At 42.5% G+C, this 17,100-nt stretch overlaps 1 protein-coding gene across 1 annotated transcript; it reads left to right on the top strand.

Moving 5' to 3' along the window:
- The first annotated feature begins 328 nt into the window (after positions 1-328).
- nppb (natriuretic peptide B) lies at positions 329-1,272 on the top strand. The gene is made up of 2 exons (XM_070969160.1): positions 329-469; positions 973-1,272. Exons 1-2 carry the CDS (start codon positions 329-331, stop codon positions 1,270-1,272), a joined length of 441 nt encoding a protein of 146 aa, XP_070825261.1.
- The last annotated feature ends 15,828 nt before the right edge of the window (positions 1,273-17,100 follow it).

Below are 17,100 nucleotides of genomic sequence, written 5' to 3'. Positions count from 1 at the left end.
AATTTAGCAACACAGTACTTCCCCTATCTTAGTGACAACAATGTCTCGTGTAAAAGAGGGATGGAGTATGTTTCTGAGACAAAGTAGCATATGGAAGCAGCTATGTCATACGGATGCCCCATATCTAAGAGACAAGGCTTTAAAAGGAGCATTTTCCGACAGCTCCTGTTATCAGAATCAGGTGTCAGGAATGCCAGTCCAATTCCTGGCATACCTACATTTGTCAAGCCCAAGTATAAAAGAGCAGAGGGTGCTGCTCCAGGCTCCAGCATGTAAACAGCTACCAGGAAAAGAGTGGCAAAAAGAATCCATTCAGCTCTCCACTGATATGCCCAACAGGAACTCACAGAGAAACATGCATTTTGCTTCCATTCCCCTCTGTGGTCTACTCCTCATCTTAAACCTGCAGCTGTTTAGCACATATCCCATCAACTCCGGTTTGACCGACAATGACATGGACATATTAAAGGTGAGTCTCCAGATGAGTGATTCTAAAACATGGCAGAATCATGGGTCCTTGTGGAAATTTTAGGCAATCTGCAGCTGCAACAGTTTCATTTAATATAGCGTATCAAACTTAAGTTATCCCACTTAAGGATTGTATTGTAAAGGTCTCTAATGTCATCCCGTTTAATTTGACTCTGTGATCTGATATGTGCTTACTGAACTTAATTGGTGCTCTCAGTGAATAATAATAAATGTATTGATTAATATTTAAGGCTGCAACTGCATAGTCAACAACATTAATTTGGAAGACATTTTATGCAACAATGTTTGTTTGGGGCCTGCATTGAAGGAAAGATCATCAATGCTTCTAATGGTCTAAAATCTGTGTCTGATGCTTGCAGTGCTTAAAAGCGCGACCAGAGTTGTGAGGGTCCTTCTAGTAAATGTACATCCTCGTCACAATAATTAAATGTTTATATTTTATACATGATTTTAACCTAACTTGTGTCTTCGTGGATGTTCCAGGTGATCCTTCATAGACTAGAGGAGTCAGTTTCAGAGCAGACTGAGGTGGACCAAAGAGTCCCTGCAGAAAGAAATGGTCTGGACAGCCTGAACATAGAGGATGTGGTAGATGGACAGCAGTCCCAAACTGGAGTGGGTGAGGCAGCGATCAGGGAATTTTTTTCAGCTAAGAACTTGAAGAACATCCGCAACGACTCATCCAGGAGATCCTCTGGCTGCTTTGGTCGACGGATGGACAGAATAGGCTCCATGAGTTCTCTTGGGTGTAACACTGTTGGCAGATACAGTAAGTTACAGTAAATAAATAAATTCAGTGAGATAACAGAAAATCATTATTATAGTCAAGAAGAAAAAATGTTTGACTCCCCTACAAAAGTGATAAAAGGTGAAATATGACTATAGTATACTATAGTATAGTGTACCATGACTTTACCTCATACAAAATTGTACACGTAATGAAATTAATGACAAAATATGACTTCTTAATAACAGAGTTGTTGTTATCTTGTTGTCTTTCAGATCCAAAGTAAAGATGAAGTCTTAGCATCTAAATTCTGGAACTACAATGTCTCTACCAAAATATATTTTTATTTGAATGCTATTTATTTGTTATTATTTATTGAATATGGTTTGTGGCTTATAGGTCTATTCATTTAAAATGGATCTCAGACTGTTCTTCATACATACTTCTGTTGAAAGTTCTAATAAATGTTTACAACTGCATGTCATTTTACTGAGTGTTGCTTAAGTGTATACACACACACACACACACACACACATACACACACACACACACATATATACATGCAGTCTCTCTCTCTGTGTGTGCGTGTGTGTGTGTGTGTGTGTGTGTGTGTGTGTGTGTGTGTGTGTTTGTGTGTCTGTATGTGTATGTTAGCCCCACTTCTCCTGCATTCTTCCAACCTCAAACAAGAGACAGAAACACATTCCTTTGACAATACCAGGAACTGACTTGCACTACAAGTCTGCAGTGTAGAGGGTAAAGCGGGGAGGAGCCAAAACTGTTACATACATAGAGAATATGATGTTGTAACATACTTGCCATTGCCAGACATGTAAACCAGGTTGTCTGCAATACAGGGGACCGACAGGGAACGGCCTTGTCTCCTTTCCATTTGCCCTTTACACTGCAGACTTCAAACGCAAATCAGCTTAATGCCTCCTGCAACTTCTCTGATGACTCTGCAATCACCTGCCTCATCACAGATGGAACAACAGAAAAGAACTGACCCAGGTATTTGTGCATTGGTGCCAGTGGAGCCACCTCCAGATCAATGCAAAGAAAACACAAGAGCTGGTGGTGGACTTATGCAGGAGCAAACACTTCCCTCCTACAACAGTGCACATCCAGGAAACACACATTTAGATAATGGAATCCCAAAAGTACCTTGGTGTTCACCTGAATAATAACTCAGACTCGACTGACAATATAAATGCTCTCTATAAGAAATGGCAGAGCAGACTGTAGCTACTGGGGAGACAGGTCATTTATACTTCAGGGGCCTCTACTGAAGACAATTTGTGACTCTGTGGTCGCACCAGCCATCTTCAATGGGGTGGTCTGCTGCTTTCAACTTCTGACAGAAAGAGATTCAAGAGACTGCTTAAGAAGGCCAGCTCTACCATGGAATGCCAGCTCAACCCAATGGATGAGGTGGCAGAAAGGGTGATGTCTAAGCTATCACTCCTGATGGAGAACATGTCCCACCCCATACAGGACACCCTGACAGCACTGGGCAGCTCCTTCAATGAGAGGTTGCTTCATCCGTGATGTGTGAAGAAGAGATTTCATAGGTGTTTCATCCTGCTGCTGTCAGAATATACAATCAGTCAGACTATAACTTAATAAATAAAATAAAATAACGGGTTATTTCAGAGTAATATACTGTGTGTACATATATATATACAGTACTGTGCAAAATTCAATTCAATTCAATTTTATTTGTATAGCGCCAAATCACAACAAAAGTTGTCTCAGGACACTTTCCGTACAGAGCTGGTACAGGCCGAGCTCTTTTATCTACAGAGACCCAAAAATTCCCTCATGAGCAAGCACTTGGCGACAGTGGCGAGGAAAAACTTCCTTTTAACAGGCAGAAACCTCAGGCAGGACCAGGCTCTGGGAGGGCGGCCATCTGCCTCCACCAGTTGGGTTAGAGAGGGAGATCAAGAGAGAGAGAGTGAGACAGACAGACAGAGAGAGACAGACAGAAATACAGTGAGAGAGAGACAAAGACAGAGACAGAGACAGAGACAGAGAGACAGACAGACATGCAGTCACAGTAACAGTGACAGTGGATGTAATAACAGTATTAGCAGTTGCAGTGGATGTCAGGCAGGGCCAAGGCAGGAGACAATCCACAATCCAGATTCAGCCACTGTCCATGGGAACCTGTGAGGCGACAAAGCTAAGTTACACGCTGTGGTAGGACATGAAAGCGTGCAGATGGAGAGGGAGAGAAAGACAGAGGAGCTCAGTGTATCTTTGGAGGTCCCCCGACAGTCTAATCCTATAGCAGCATAACTAGGGGTTGGTCCAGGACAAGCCTGAGCCAGCCCTAACTATAAGCTTTATCAAAAAGGAAAGTTTCAAGCCTACTCTTAAATGTAGAGACAGTGTCTGCCTCCCGGACAAAGACTGGAAGATGGTTCCACAGGAGAGGAGCTTGATAGCTAAATGCTCTGACTCCTGTTCTGCTTTTTGAGACTTTAGGAACCATAAGTAGACCTGCATTCTGGGAACGCAGTGTTCGAGTAGGGCAATAAGGTACTATGAGCTCTTTAAGATAAGAAGGTGCCTGGCCATTTATGGCTTTGTAAGTAAGGAGGAGAATTTTAAACTCTATTCTAAACTTTACAGGGAGCCAGTGCAGAGTGGCGAGTATTGGAGAAATATGATCTCTCTTCCTGGTTTTTGTCAGAAAACGTGCTACAGCGTTCTGGAGCAACTGCAGAATATTCACCAACAAATTTGGGCAGCCTGATAGTAAGGAATTGCAATAATCCAGCCTGGAAGTTACGAATGCATGAACGAGTTTTTCTGCATCATTTTGAGACAAAATATGCCTGATTTTTGCAATATTACGTAGGTGAAAAAAGGCAGTCCTTGAAATTTGTTTTACATGGGAATGAAAGGACATGTCCTGGTCAAAGATAACTCCCAGATTCTTTACAGTGGTGCTGGAGGCCAGTGCAGTGCCATCCATAACTGCTATGTCATCAGAAAGTGATTAAGATGTTTAAGGCCTACAACTATAACTTCAGTTTTGTCCGAGTTTAGCATCAGAAAATTGCAGGTCATCCAGGTCTTTATGTCCTGAAGACATGCTTGTAGTCTAGTTAACTGACTGGTTTCTTCTGGCTTCATTGATAAATATAGCTGGGTATCATCTGCATAGCAATGAAAATTTATTGAGTGCTTCCTGATAATCTTACCTAAAGGAAGCATAAAAAAGGTGAATAGAATTGGTCCAAGCACAGAACCCTGCAGAACTCCAAAGCTGACTTTAGTGAGCACAGAGGAGTTGTCATTAACGTGTACAAACTGAGAGCGATCTGACAAGTAGGATTTAAAACAGCTTAGCGCAGTTCCCTTAATGCCAATGAAGTGTTCCAGTCTCTGCAATTGGATACCTTGGTCAAGACAAATCCTTTATCAGATGCAATTAGAAGGTCATTTGTAGCTTTAACCAGTGCTGTCTCTGTGCTCTGATGCACTCTAAATCCTGAATGGAAATCCTCAAATAAACTATACCTATAACTAACTATACTATAACTAATAAACAAAAGTTTTGGGCAGGTGTGAAAAAATCTTGTAAATTAAGATTCTTTCAAAACTGAAGGTGTTAATAGTTTATTTTCATCATTTAACAAAATGCAGTGAATGAACAGAAGAGAAATCCAAATCAGATCAATATTTGGTGTGACCACCCTTTGCCCTGAACAAAATGGCAGCAGAACTGGAGGCTGGTGACAGTGAGACTGTCAGGGGAGTTGGTGAAATCAGGGAAACAGGAAGCAGATGAAACATCTTTAAGTTAATGATGGCTCTGCGGACAGCTACCTCTGTGTGTTGGTGCGCGTTGTTTTGTTTTATTTTATGTTAACTCTTTTGCGACGGTACCCGGAGCTCTTTCACCAGAGAAGAGCTCATGAGCTCATGAACATCAGGGTAACAACACCAGAGGATTTATTTTCTAATTTTCTGCTCCGATCATTGGAAATTTTGGACATCCTGGTCAAAGGTGAGCTCACCTTTGCTCATGCAGTGAAACGGCGGAGGAGAGGAAAACGGGCTGGTACGCTTGTGCGTCGTTGCCAGCGCAGACTATTCACAGCGTTACCAGTAATATTTCTCTCTAACGTGAGTTCACTGCCCAACAAACTGGAGGAATTGCAACTGCTGTTGGGTAAAAACAGGGACTTTTCTTCATCTGTTTTGTGCTTCTCTGAGATGTGGCTGTGTGGATTAATACCGGACTCTGCGCTGCAGCTGGCAGGCTTCCAAGTGCACTGCGCGGACAGAGACACGGAACTTTACGGCAAAACTAAAGGTGGAGGGATCTGTTTCTACATCAACAGTGGTTAGTGCAACAACGTGACAGTGACCCAGCAGCACTGTTCTCCTGACCTGGAATCTTTTATCATTAACTGTAAGCCTTTTTATTCCCCCCCATGAGTTTGCTACCAGTTTCATTCTGGTCAGCGTTTACATCTTGCCGCAGGCCAACGTGCAGGACGCACAGCGCATGCTCGCTGACCAGATGCTGTGTGTGGAGTGGACCAACCCGGACTCTTTAGTTATTGTCCTTGGTGACTTTAACAAAGGTAACCTCACTCACAAACTCCCTAAATACAGACAGTTAATTAAATGCCCGACCAGAGAGGAGAATATTCTGGATCACTGTTACACCACAGTCAGGAATGCTTATCACACAGTCCCCTGTGCTGCACTTAATTTAGGATTAAAAACTTATAAATTCATGTTACTTTTATTTTTATTTAAAAATGGCTTAAAAATGTGTTCAGACTCTTATTTTGAAGAGTCGCGTTGCAGCATGACTCATGTGACTTGCCACAGCCAAACGGGTTGTTTTGTGTTTTCCTGCTTCTGAAGGAGGGAGATACGCAGATGGTCTTTGCGGAGCTGCTGCTTAAATAGAAGAAAATAGAGAAAAATAAAACAAGTGAAGAGTCTATTTGAAGTTTTTTTTGTACTCTGAAGGAGTTACTGTTGTTTGTTTTTTCAACCTGTCCGACTTGGTGACGTTCTGTACATTGCCGAACGGGACCTGGTGAGTGTAAAATTGTATTTTATTTCACGCAAGGAATGTTTTGTCATAATGTATTGGTCATTTCATTGAAATTGAAAGCTAAGGGAGCAGATTTATGTTGTTTCATGTTGAAATGCTGGATATACACGGTAAATTTGATGCTTAAACGGAGCCACGGGCCTGTAGTTAATGTCCTGTGGCGCATTTTTTTTCACCCGCCGAGATGGCGAGTGCGCCAGCTTATGAAGTACCAAGCTGAGAAACAGACTTTTATTGATATTTGAAGCTACCGGATGTAGTATTTGAATTGTTTATGTATATTATTTGGTTGTTATGGTAGGCCATTAAGATTGGGACTGAAAATTCTGAGCGAATACCGGAAATTGGATACCACGTGTGAGATACAAGATGGCGAGCTGCCTAGGGACCCCTTGAACTGTGCATCACACAGACGCAAGCGCCTTCTGCTGGACGTTGCGTTGTTTCATCAAGAAAAAACTGGTAGGATTGATCCATATCTCTCTGCCAAACTGCAGTGGACTCAGAGACATCGGATTAATTATTCAGGACAATCAAAGGATTGCCAGTTGTGAAGATAAAGACATTTATTTGTGATATACAAATTATTCAGTCTTTTGCTGGATTATATTGAGTTATGTGCATTTTTTTCTGTTGTTTTATTTTTTTTGTGGATCAACTATGTTAATGCTATAATAGTATTACTGGAATTGTAAATGTTTTTTTTTTTTTGGTACAAACAACAAAACAAGTAATGGTTGAAACTAGAAGGGGAATTTAACCAAACCTCCACGACATCTCATGAAATTTAAGAACTGGACTTTATGAATGTAGGGGAACTAACTTTATTTGATGTTGCATTCGTTGATAAAATGACGGGGCACCACCTTCCTCAGCGAAGAAGGACTGCAGAAATTAACTGCTATAACGCTGATGAAATACTAACGAATGAACTAACGGTAAACAAGTCTGACAATCTGAAGTGTAAACTCTGGATACAGGGATCGTATATATTCAGCTCAAAAGGACACCGTCTAACCAGGACTTAAATCAAAATCTTATTTATTAAGCACAATTATGGATAATGAATGATGTATCATGAATAGTGCGACAGAAGATATGAGGTGATATGACATAACAAAAAGAGAAACTTATGGCAATGCAATGGCAAAACAAATTTGGCGATAGTGAGAAGTAGTTGTAAGGGGATAATAGGGACACAAACATGAAGTTAAGGGATTAAACGAGTAGTTGAGAGAATTTGGATAAATTAGCAGGATCTTAACCTCACGGACCAACTCTTATTCAAACCCGCTTAGCATGCCTACTTGGTTGGTGACGTTCCGGTAAATTCTGCTCCGAACTAACTCGAGGATGCCCAGGTGCTCGTCTGTGGCTCGATCTGCTCGGTGGTCCAGTGGAAGGCCCAGGCACACCAAGGTGAAGAGGTGATGTTGGACTATGATGTCTCTCGAACTGGGTTCTACGGTGTCAGTTACAGATAAGGGACAGCTCCAGATGGTTGTTAACCAAGGATCAACAGCTGGCTGCCGGGTTTTGGTTCGGTTGAGTCTGTGAAGGATTATTTTAGACTGATAGTAACAAAATTGATAGTCTCTTCGATGGCCGGTCGAAAAGGGTCTACGAAATTATTATTATTTGACCAAAATTTACAGATACTAAAACAAAAACGTGTGACTTAGAAAAATGAAAGTTTACGGCAAAACTATAGAAACATGTCTTCTGAAAAGCAAATCACGCTACTCTGTATGGCTTTTGAGTAGCTCGAAGATGAGAAAAACGTAAAGAGCAAAACGACCATACAAGACTAAGACAACGAAGAAGTAACAAACAAAACTAAAACATAACGTGACATAACTTAAAATAACTTAAAACAAAATTGAGTAACGCGCACTGAATTCATGCTGAGGCTGCAGACATTTAAATCTCACTCCAGGGCATGTCTAATGGGCAGGCCGTCGCTCACGTAGGACAGTTGGTGGCGTGGGATGTAATCTCGCCTCATGGAGCTGGAATTAATTAATGATTCATACGAGGGGCTCATCTGCTTCTCACTATGGTCAATCACATATATTTTGAATGGACGATTTTCAATGACATTTCAACAATGTTCACAACATGCATTAGGCAATTCCTATGATTGGATGACAACATTAAATGATAATCATGGTAACAATTTCATCAATATGTATGATGACTCAAAGTATAACTAACACAAAATAAAGAAATAAATAAAGGCAGACTATATTTGCCCAAAATGATTATCACTATTACAATTACTTTTTAATAAATGCATCACGTCAAGCGTATTGTTATGACCCTCTAGATGGCAGTATGGTTCTATGGTAAAAATTCAGACAAACTTTATAAAACAGTAAAAATCACAACTTTGTCATTCTTAAAGTTAGAGAAACTGGAAAAACATCTATATTATACATATTGTGAGTCCTGTAAGGTGAAAACATCAAAAGTTTAGTTCAACATAGAAGTTTGGTTATCCTAGAGAATTAGGAAAAAGCACACAAACATACAGCAGTACAGTTTGCTTCAGGAATGTCAAATTTACAACCCATCAGCATTATCTGATTTTTGGAGGTTCCTCTGGAGCCTGGCACCATTCATTCGGACAGTTTTATTGTCCCGATCTCTCATGGCAACGCTACATGAGAGATCGGGACAATAAAACATAGTGAGGAGAAGGTGAGGAGAAGGCAACCTTTGATGTTGAGGTGCCTGTGGCTTCCCCGAAAAAGAAAATGTGGAGGAGATGCCTCTTGGCCAGACATCTTGTCTCTGAAATTAACACCTTCCTTGTAAGCAAACCAGGTGGTCTATAACTCAACCAGTTAGACTGGTTTACAACTCCATTTCTCTGGAGTATTGCAGAGAGGGTAAGAGAAGGTCAGTTAGAGGCCAGTTCTGCTACAAGAATAACGCTGAGTTAACTCAAGTAGATTAAAGGATAGAACTTGAAATAAATACAACAATAACCTAGGTTGAGAAATAATATCCTTTTAAGCCAAATAATAGGTTTAAATCTAAAAGGGATTGATAAACTAAATCACTTGAACAAAAGGGAAAGTGTTTAATTTTTTTTCTTAAAGTCAGGTCGAAACTTTTATGTCAACTGTTTGTCTCTCTTTCGCTAAAAATAATAAGCCGGCAATTTACACCTATTCTCTGGTCTGTGGTTATTAATGCAGCTTACATCTATCATTGCTCCAGTAGTCGAACCTAGCATTGGTCTTAGTATACTGTAACTACTCCGGAAGTGTTACAAGGACATCAAGGAAGTGGACCAGTGAGGCTGTGGAGTATCTCCAGGCGTGTTTGGACTCTACTGACTGAGATGTGTTCAGGACTGCTACCAACAGTTTGGATGGGTACACGGAGGCTGTGACGTCCTGCATTGGCTTCTGTGAGAACTGCTGTGTTCCATCACACACCAGGGTGAGTTACAACAACGACAAACCCTGGTTCACAGCCAAATTCAGAGAACTAAGGTTGGCCAAGGAAGAGGCCTTCAGGAGTGGGGACAAGGACAGATTCAAAGAGGCGAAGTATAAGTTTAGCAAGGCAGTGAAAGAGGCTAAACAACTGTACTTTGAGACGCTCCAACACCAGTTCTCAGCTAACGACTCTGCATCTGTCTGGAAAGGGCTCAGGCAGATCATCAACTACAAGCCTAAAGCCCCCCACTGCATCAACGACTGACGCCTAGCCAACGACATGAATGAGTTCTACTGCCGCTTTGAAATACAAAGGGACAGTCCAGCAACCATCCCCCATGACACCTCCCAACAGCTCCAGCTCCAGTCACCTCCATCAATGCCCACCTTAAAGGCCCCCCCTCCCCTCACCACCCACCTCAGTGACGACTCTTTTCATTCATGAGAGGGACGTCAACAAACTCTTCAGGAGACAGAACCCCCGGAAAGCAGCTGGACCGGATTCTGTCTCCCCTTCTGCCTTGAAGCACTGCGCTGATCAGCTGTCTCCAGTGTTCACAGACATTTTTAATACCTCACTGGAGACATGTCACGTGCCAGACTGCTTCAAGTCGTCAACCATCATCCCTGTTTCCAAGAAGCCAAGGACCACAGGACTTAACGACTTCAGACCCATCGCCCTGACCTCTGTGGTCATGAAGTCCTTTGAGCGCCCAGTGCTCTCACACCTCAAAGACATCACCGACCCTCTCCTGGACCCCCTGCAGTTTGCCTGCGGAGGTCTGTAGACGATGCAGTCAACTTGGCCCTCTACTTCATCCTCCAGCACCTGGACTCTGCAGGAACCTACACCAGGATCCTGTTTGTGGATTTCAGCTCTGCTTTTAACACCATCCTCCCAACTCTACTTCAGGAGAAGCTCTCCCAGCTGAGCATGCCTGACTCCACCTGCAGGTGGATTACAGACTTCCTGTCTGACAGGAAACAGTGTGTGAAGCTGGGGAAACACGTCCCCAGCTCAAAGACCATCAGCACCGGATCCCCCCCAGGGCTGCATTTTTTTTCTCCTCTGCTCTTCTCCCTGTATACAAACAGCTGCATCTCCAGTCATCAGTCCGTCAAGCTCCTGAAGTTTGCGGACAACACCACCCTTCTCGGACTCATCTTTGATGGTGATGAGTCCGCCTACAGGTGGGAGGTTGACCATCTGGTGACCTGGTGCAACCAGAACAACCTAGAGCTCAACACTTTAAAGACAGTGGAGATGGTTGTGGACTACAGGAAGAACTCAGCCTCACCTCCCCCCATCACCCTCTGACTCCACTATTGACACTGTGGAGTCTTTCCGCTTCCTGGGAATTATTATCTCCCAGGACTTCAAGTGGGAGCCGAACATCAGCTCCCTCATCATGAAAGCACAGCAGAGGATGTACCTCCTATGGCAGCTGAAGAAATTCAGTCTGCCAAAGACAATGATGGTGCACTTCTACACAGCCATCATTGAGTCCATCCTCACCTCCTCCATCACCACCTGGTATGCTGCTGCCACCGCCAAGGACAAGGGCAGACTGCAGCGTGTCATTCAGTCTGCAGAGAAGGTGATTGACTGCGCTGATCAAGACTCAATGGGAATACTGACAGTGCAGCCTAATGGCCTTCGTGGAGTCGTAGTGTTAGCCTAGTTCTTTTATTGGAAGCCCAAGAACAGTCCGAAGCAATCATCAGTTCACAGCCAAAGTATTTATTGAGGTCACAGGTAAAGCATAGCAGCGCTGGTCTCAGAATGACAGAGCTCTTACAGGATCTCCGTCGAATGAGCACAGATTTCTGATAAAAGTTCAGTATTGAATGTAATTGTCCAGTTTCCAAGTCGTGGACGCACCATGCTTTGTCCATGCCTTATCCTTGGGTTGTGTGTGTGTGTGTGTGTGTGTGTGTGTGTGTGTGTGTGTGTGTGTGTGTGTGTGTGTGTGTTGTTATTAGGCGTGGATCTAAATGGAACAGATGTCACTAACAGACAAGAGAAGAGTCATCACAGAGGTGTCATCTGTCTCCAGTTATCCTGGTGTTTCTATCTAGACACGATCTGATGACTTAAATGAAAAGCATTACTTAGTTAGCACAATAAATGAGAATAGATATGAATGATAAATGATACGACAAATAACATGGATTATATGATAGAGCACAAACCGCTGGTTAAAGAAGCTATAGCAAAATAATAAAAAGACTTAATTTGGCAATAGTGAGAAATAATTGTAAGAAAAATGAGGATGCAAACGTAGTATTAATTTTTTGGATCAGTGCAGGTCTAATGCGATGTGAGATTTTTAGCCTACGACATCAATTTTTTATTCAATGGCAGCATGGAAGATGCCTACTTCTGTGCCAGTGGCACTCTGACAAAGGGCTATCCCGAACTGCCAAGAGTCCCAGACTGTCTGTTCCGATCTGTGCTACGGTTTAACGGGGAGAACCAGCCGAACCGTGGTGGACAGCCGGTGTTGGACAGACATGCTTTGGGGCCTGGGCCTTATGGTGTCGGTAATAGCAGAGGAGCGGTGCCTTTTAGTGGCTATTTAAACCAGATAGATAGACCTAACCCTGGCTGCAGGACTTATGTCCAACAAAATTGATGGTCATATGGCAAAACATTGCGACTAGTAATAAAGTAGAAAAACACTTCTGATCACTGATCGAAATTATCTACAAAAATATTCTTACTTGGGTTACCTTCATGATTAAAGAAAAAAAGAGTTTGGCTTTAAGTCTTAAAAGTCATACGGCCAAACATGCTAAAAATTGAAGTTACGAAAAACACAGTCACATATAAAGCTATTATGTGAAAGTAAATGTTCATTGTGTCCAGCAGCCTATATGTGAGCAACTATGTGTTAGCTGTTCGTCATTGCATTAATCAGTAGTAAGCAATGCTTCATTGCACAGGCATTTGGAAATAATAAAACACTGGACAAAAATGTGGTAATAATGAAACATTGGAGAGGCATGTGGAAATAATAAAACAATTCAAATGTATTACATTTATATCATGTGTATTGATCATAATACTGGAAAGGATTCTCTTTTTTCAGGAGATTTTGACTTTCAATCACTCAATTGATCGCAATTCTTCAATGATTATCAAAATGAAGAAAACTATAAGTATCGCACCTCTACGTGTATGCAAAATCTTTATGTAGAAATGTGTTAACCATTTGTTGAGAGCGGTTCAGCAAAGAACGACACGCATTCCCGTTTCCTCAGATGTTGCTTGAACATTTATTTTAAATACCAAAATAAAGAATAACTCAGGGCTTTACAATTAACTCAGGGCTCAGGACTCAGGGCTTTACAATTAATTTGTACAGTGTCATATCATGTATTTGCAGTCGAAAATGGTATGTTCTGCCACTCCACCTGAGCACCTGTTCACTGAACCCATATCAACCACAAAACGTCATCAAAACAATCAATTTCATTCATAAACTTTGTACCACCTTATTTTATTAGGACCTTTAAAATCTATGAACCATGAAAACCATGATCTAAGAAGCTTATATTTAAAAAAATAATCATCATAATAACCCACAACACAAATGCATGATGTTTCAACGTCTTTGTGATAAATAGGAAAATAATAATCACACCAGGAAATATGCAAAATGGTCTCTACACTTCGGCCCCACTCCAACCATTATTAGGCAATTTATTCACATTTACAATTGAGGCCGTAAACCCAAAGTTCTTGGTGACACATGAGAGTCAAGAGTTCATTAGAGTCCATCTTCTCAGATTCAAATAATTCATACTTCTTATCACTTCATGAAATAAAAGTTCCTTAAGAAAACAACAAAATGTCAGGTCTGGTCAGTCAGGTCAGGTCTTTGAGCAGGCACAGCTTCATAATGGGTCTGTCCGGTATGCCATTCTGTGTCTTGACCTTGACATGGCATGTATGTCCCTTCTAGTCAGGAAAAGTGTCCATAATGCACCCCATGGGCCACAAGTTGCATGGTGAGCTCTCATCGATGACCAGCAGTATGTCTCCAGGCTTCGGGTTCTTTTGAGTTTCGTTCCACTTCTGTCTCTTCTACATTAATGGAAGGTTTTCCCGTGTCCAATGTTACCAGAAGAGGTCAGATATATATTGAACCTGTCTCCATCTTCGTCTGTGATAGGAGTCATCTTTCTCAAAGATTCCAGGTGGGAGTGTAGGCTTCGCATTCATTTGCAGGAGTCTGTATCCGTGGAGTAGGCCATTTCCAAGTGTAACACTCTGCTGATGAGGCATGTAAACAAAGCTCCATATCGCTTCACTCTACTACATCCCCTCTTCACCTCAATTGGACCAAAGTAGTCCAGTCCAGTATGGGTAAAGGGTGGCAAGTCAGGTGTTATGCGACTCGGAGGTAGGTTGGCCATCTTTTGCTTCATTGCAGTTCCATGCCATCGCCTGCAAAGTATGCAGTTACCTGTGATCTTCTTTGCGGCTGCACTGGCTTTGAGGATCCAATATTTTCTCCGGAGCTTGGAGAGCATTTGGTTCCTTCCACAGTGACCCATCAAGATGTGGATGTGAGTCATGAGTAGGCTTGAGAGATGGCAGTCATTCGGCAGAATAGCTGAATGTCGGGTCTCCTCTGGCATGGCCAGCTTATTCAGTCTGCCTCCAACTCTCAGAGTTCTGTTCTGTAGAACAGGGTCTACCTTGTAGATCCTACTGCTCCTTTTCGCAGGTTGACCTTTTTTCAGGGAGGTCACCTCGTCTCGGAAGGATTGCTGTTGGATACAGGCCTCAAGTGATTCCTCAGCCTCAGCGAGACCAGCGAAACCTCCACATACAGTTTGGATTCAGTGGGATCCGGTTTGACAGATGCTTGCAGTTGGTCTGTTTTCCTCTGTAGGCTCTAGGTTTTCAGCAACTTCTTGAATTTCGATAGCCAAGCCACTGACCTGATCAGTCTGTCCATGAGGAGAAGTGTTCAATAAAGTGAGTCAGAGGACACTTCTGCACAGCGGTCGAGAAACTTACAGCTGTCTTCTTGATCTCTGGGTCACTGTCAGATAGCACTAGTGGTACTTGAGGAAGCGTAGACCAGAATGATCAGGACCTTGCAGCAGCTCAGAGGTGTCTTGGTATGATGATGTGCAGTCAAAAGCCACCCGGATTGTGATGTACCACAATCTTCCGTCATTCCAGAGGAGCTGCTCTTCTGGCACTCTTTCTGCGTGTCCCTTTGCCAAGTCATCATTCATGAAGCTTATGTAGTCATTTTGAAATACTTCATCCTTCTTGAATCTTCAGCTCAGGCTTAGTGCTCTTTGTTCTGCCATCTTCCTGTTGTTCGGTAGACAGATGTTATCTTGATGGAACGGCAGTCGTATTTCGTAGTGGCCTTCTTTCGTTGTTATCGATTCCTTCACTAGCTGAAGGAACTTTTTGTCTTCAAATGAGTGTTCTTGTTTCTCATCATAGGCCAGCTCTGAGAAGTCCTGATTGTGTTGTTGGATGAGACAGTTTTCCAATCTGGCCACAGATATCCTGTTGGACGTGATCTGGAGACGGCCCTACTGATCTACAGGTGCCGTACTGCCCAAAGCGTGTCAGGACTGCGTAGGGCCCTTGTCCTTGGCTGTTGATCACCTTAAGTGGCTACATTGCCTTTGGGACATTCGCACCAATCAGCAGATCTACCTTAGCCTTGATTGTACTTAGTTGGGCCTCCTTAAGGTAAGGCCATCTTCTTATGTCCTTCTCTGTAGGCATGTTTCTCTTGGCTGACGGGAATATCTCTCTGTGTGAAGACCTCTGGAAGTTCAATAAAGTTGTCATCATTGAGGCTACATACTTCTAGTCCGTTCACACTATGGGTTTCCACAGGCTTTTCATGGCCCATTGTTCAGAGTACAATTTCTGTTCTTTTCCCTCTGACAGACAACTGTTCCATCAATTTCTCCGTGCAGAATGTTGCAGTGTTTCCAGGGTCAAGAAACGCATATGTGTCAACAATACAGCTACCTTTGTTCGCCTTCACCTTTACAGGTACAGCAGCCAGTTTGTAGTCTGTAGTTCAGGCCCCTGTATATTCTGTGGACACCATAGCATTGGTGACAGAGTTGCTCTTGATTGCATCCTTTTTAGCTGTCGCTGGAGCTTTGACATTTCCTGCAGTTTCCTGCAGTAAAGTTCTCAATATGCAGGATTGTTGGGTGTTTCTTTTCACAGGACTCACGAGTTAGACGTTTCTTACATGCCTTACTTGTATGCCCCTTAACCAAGCATCCAAAGCAGAGCCCCTGTTTCTTTAGAAATTCCACTTTCTCTCTGTGGGAAATCCTCAACATTTCTGGGCATGCTTCCATTGAATGATCCTTTTTGCAGAAGATACAAGGCTTCATAAAGGCATCTCCTTACGCTGTACTGATAATCTTGAATTTGTCTGCTGCTTCCTTTCCATTGGAATTTATGTTTTTGTTGAATGTGCTGGTTGCACCTTGTGTCATGGCAGTAACAAAACTTTTCTTGCTGCTTTTCACATGTGGGAAATCTGGTTTGGGTTTCTTTCCTTCTTTCCTTACTACACCAGGATCTTGCATATCACCAAAAACAGGATCTTGAATGATTTTAGCCTGTTTCTCTATGAAAGTGATGAGATCATTGAATCTTGGTCTCACATGTTTTCTCTTAGAGATATCACATACGGTTGATCTCCATTCATCTCTGAGCTTATATGGGAGTTTCAGGACAAGATGCTTCAAATTAGATGGCAGGTCAAGCTCTGTCATGTTGGGAAGGTCCTTTACTGCATTCCCACAGTTTCTGAGATACAGAGCATAGCTGTGAAGTGCCTTTCCATCCTCAGTTCTTATTGGCTCCCAGTTCAATGCTTTTTCAATGTATGCTGATGTTATTTTAAAGTCGTCACCATAGTGACATTTGAGTAGGCGCTTAGCTTCAGCATATCCAGTTGTGGCGTTTATATGAAAACAACTTTGGACTAGCTTCTTCGGTTCTCCGGCAGTATACTGTTCCAGGAAGTATAATCGATCATCATCACTGTTTTATCCTCGATGTTTTACTTGAAGGCCTGTATGAACAGTTGGTAGGCTAGAGAATCTCCGTCGAACACTGTTATCTCTTTTTTAGGAAGTGTGGCTTGCCTTTGCTACATCACAAGCAGGTCTGCCAAGTCTGTCTGTCTGTCTTTGGGTGATGGCTGTAAGGTCAAGATTCTGTGTCACATTACTTTGAGGAGTAGACTGACCATGTCTGGGTCGTCCATCAGATGCAACAACTTTGGGTGTGCAGGTGTTTGTTGCTGCTGTTGATTGTGCCCTCCTTGCAC

The sequence above is a fragment of the Chaetodon trifascialis genome, chromosome 8 (assembly GCF_039877785.1).
Source record: "Chaetodon trifascialis isolate fChaTrf1 chromosome 8, fChaTrf1.hap1, whole genome shotgun sequence".
Lineage (NCBI taxonomy): Eukaryota > Metazoa > Chordata > Actinopteri > Chaetodontiformes > Chaetodontidae > Chaetodon > Chaetodon trifascialis.
This window is presented reverse-complemented; position numbering and strand designations above follow the sequence as displayed.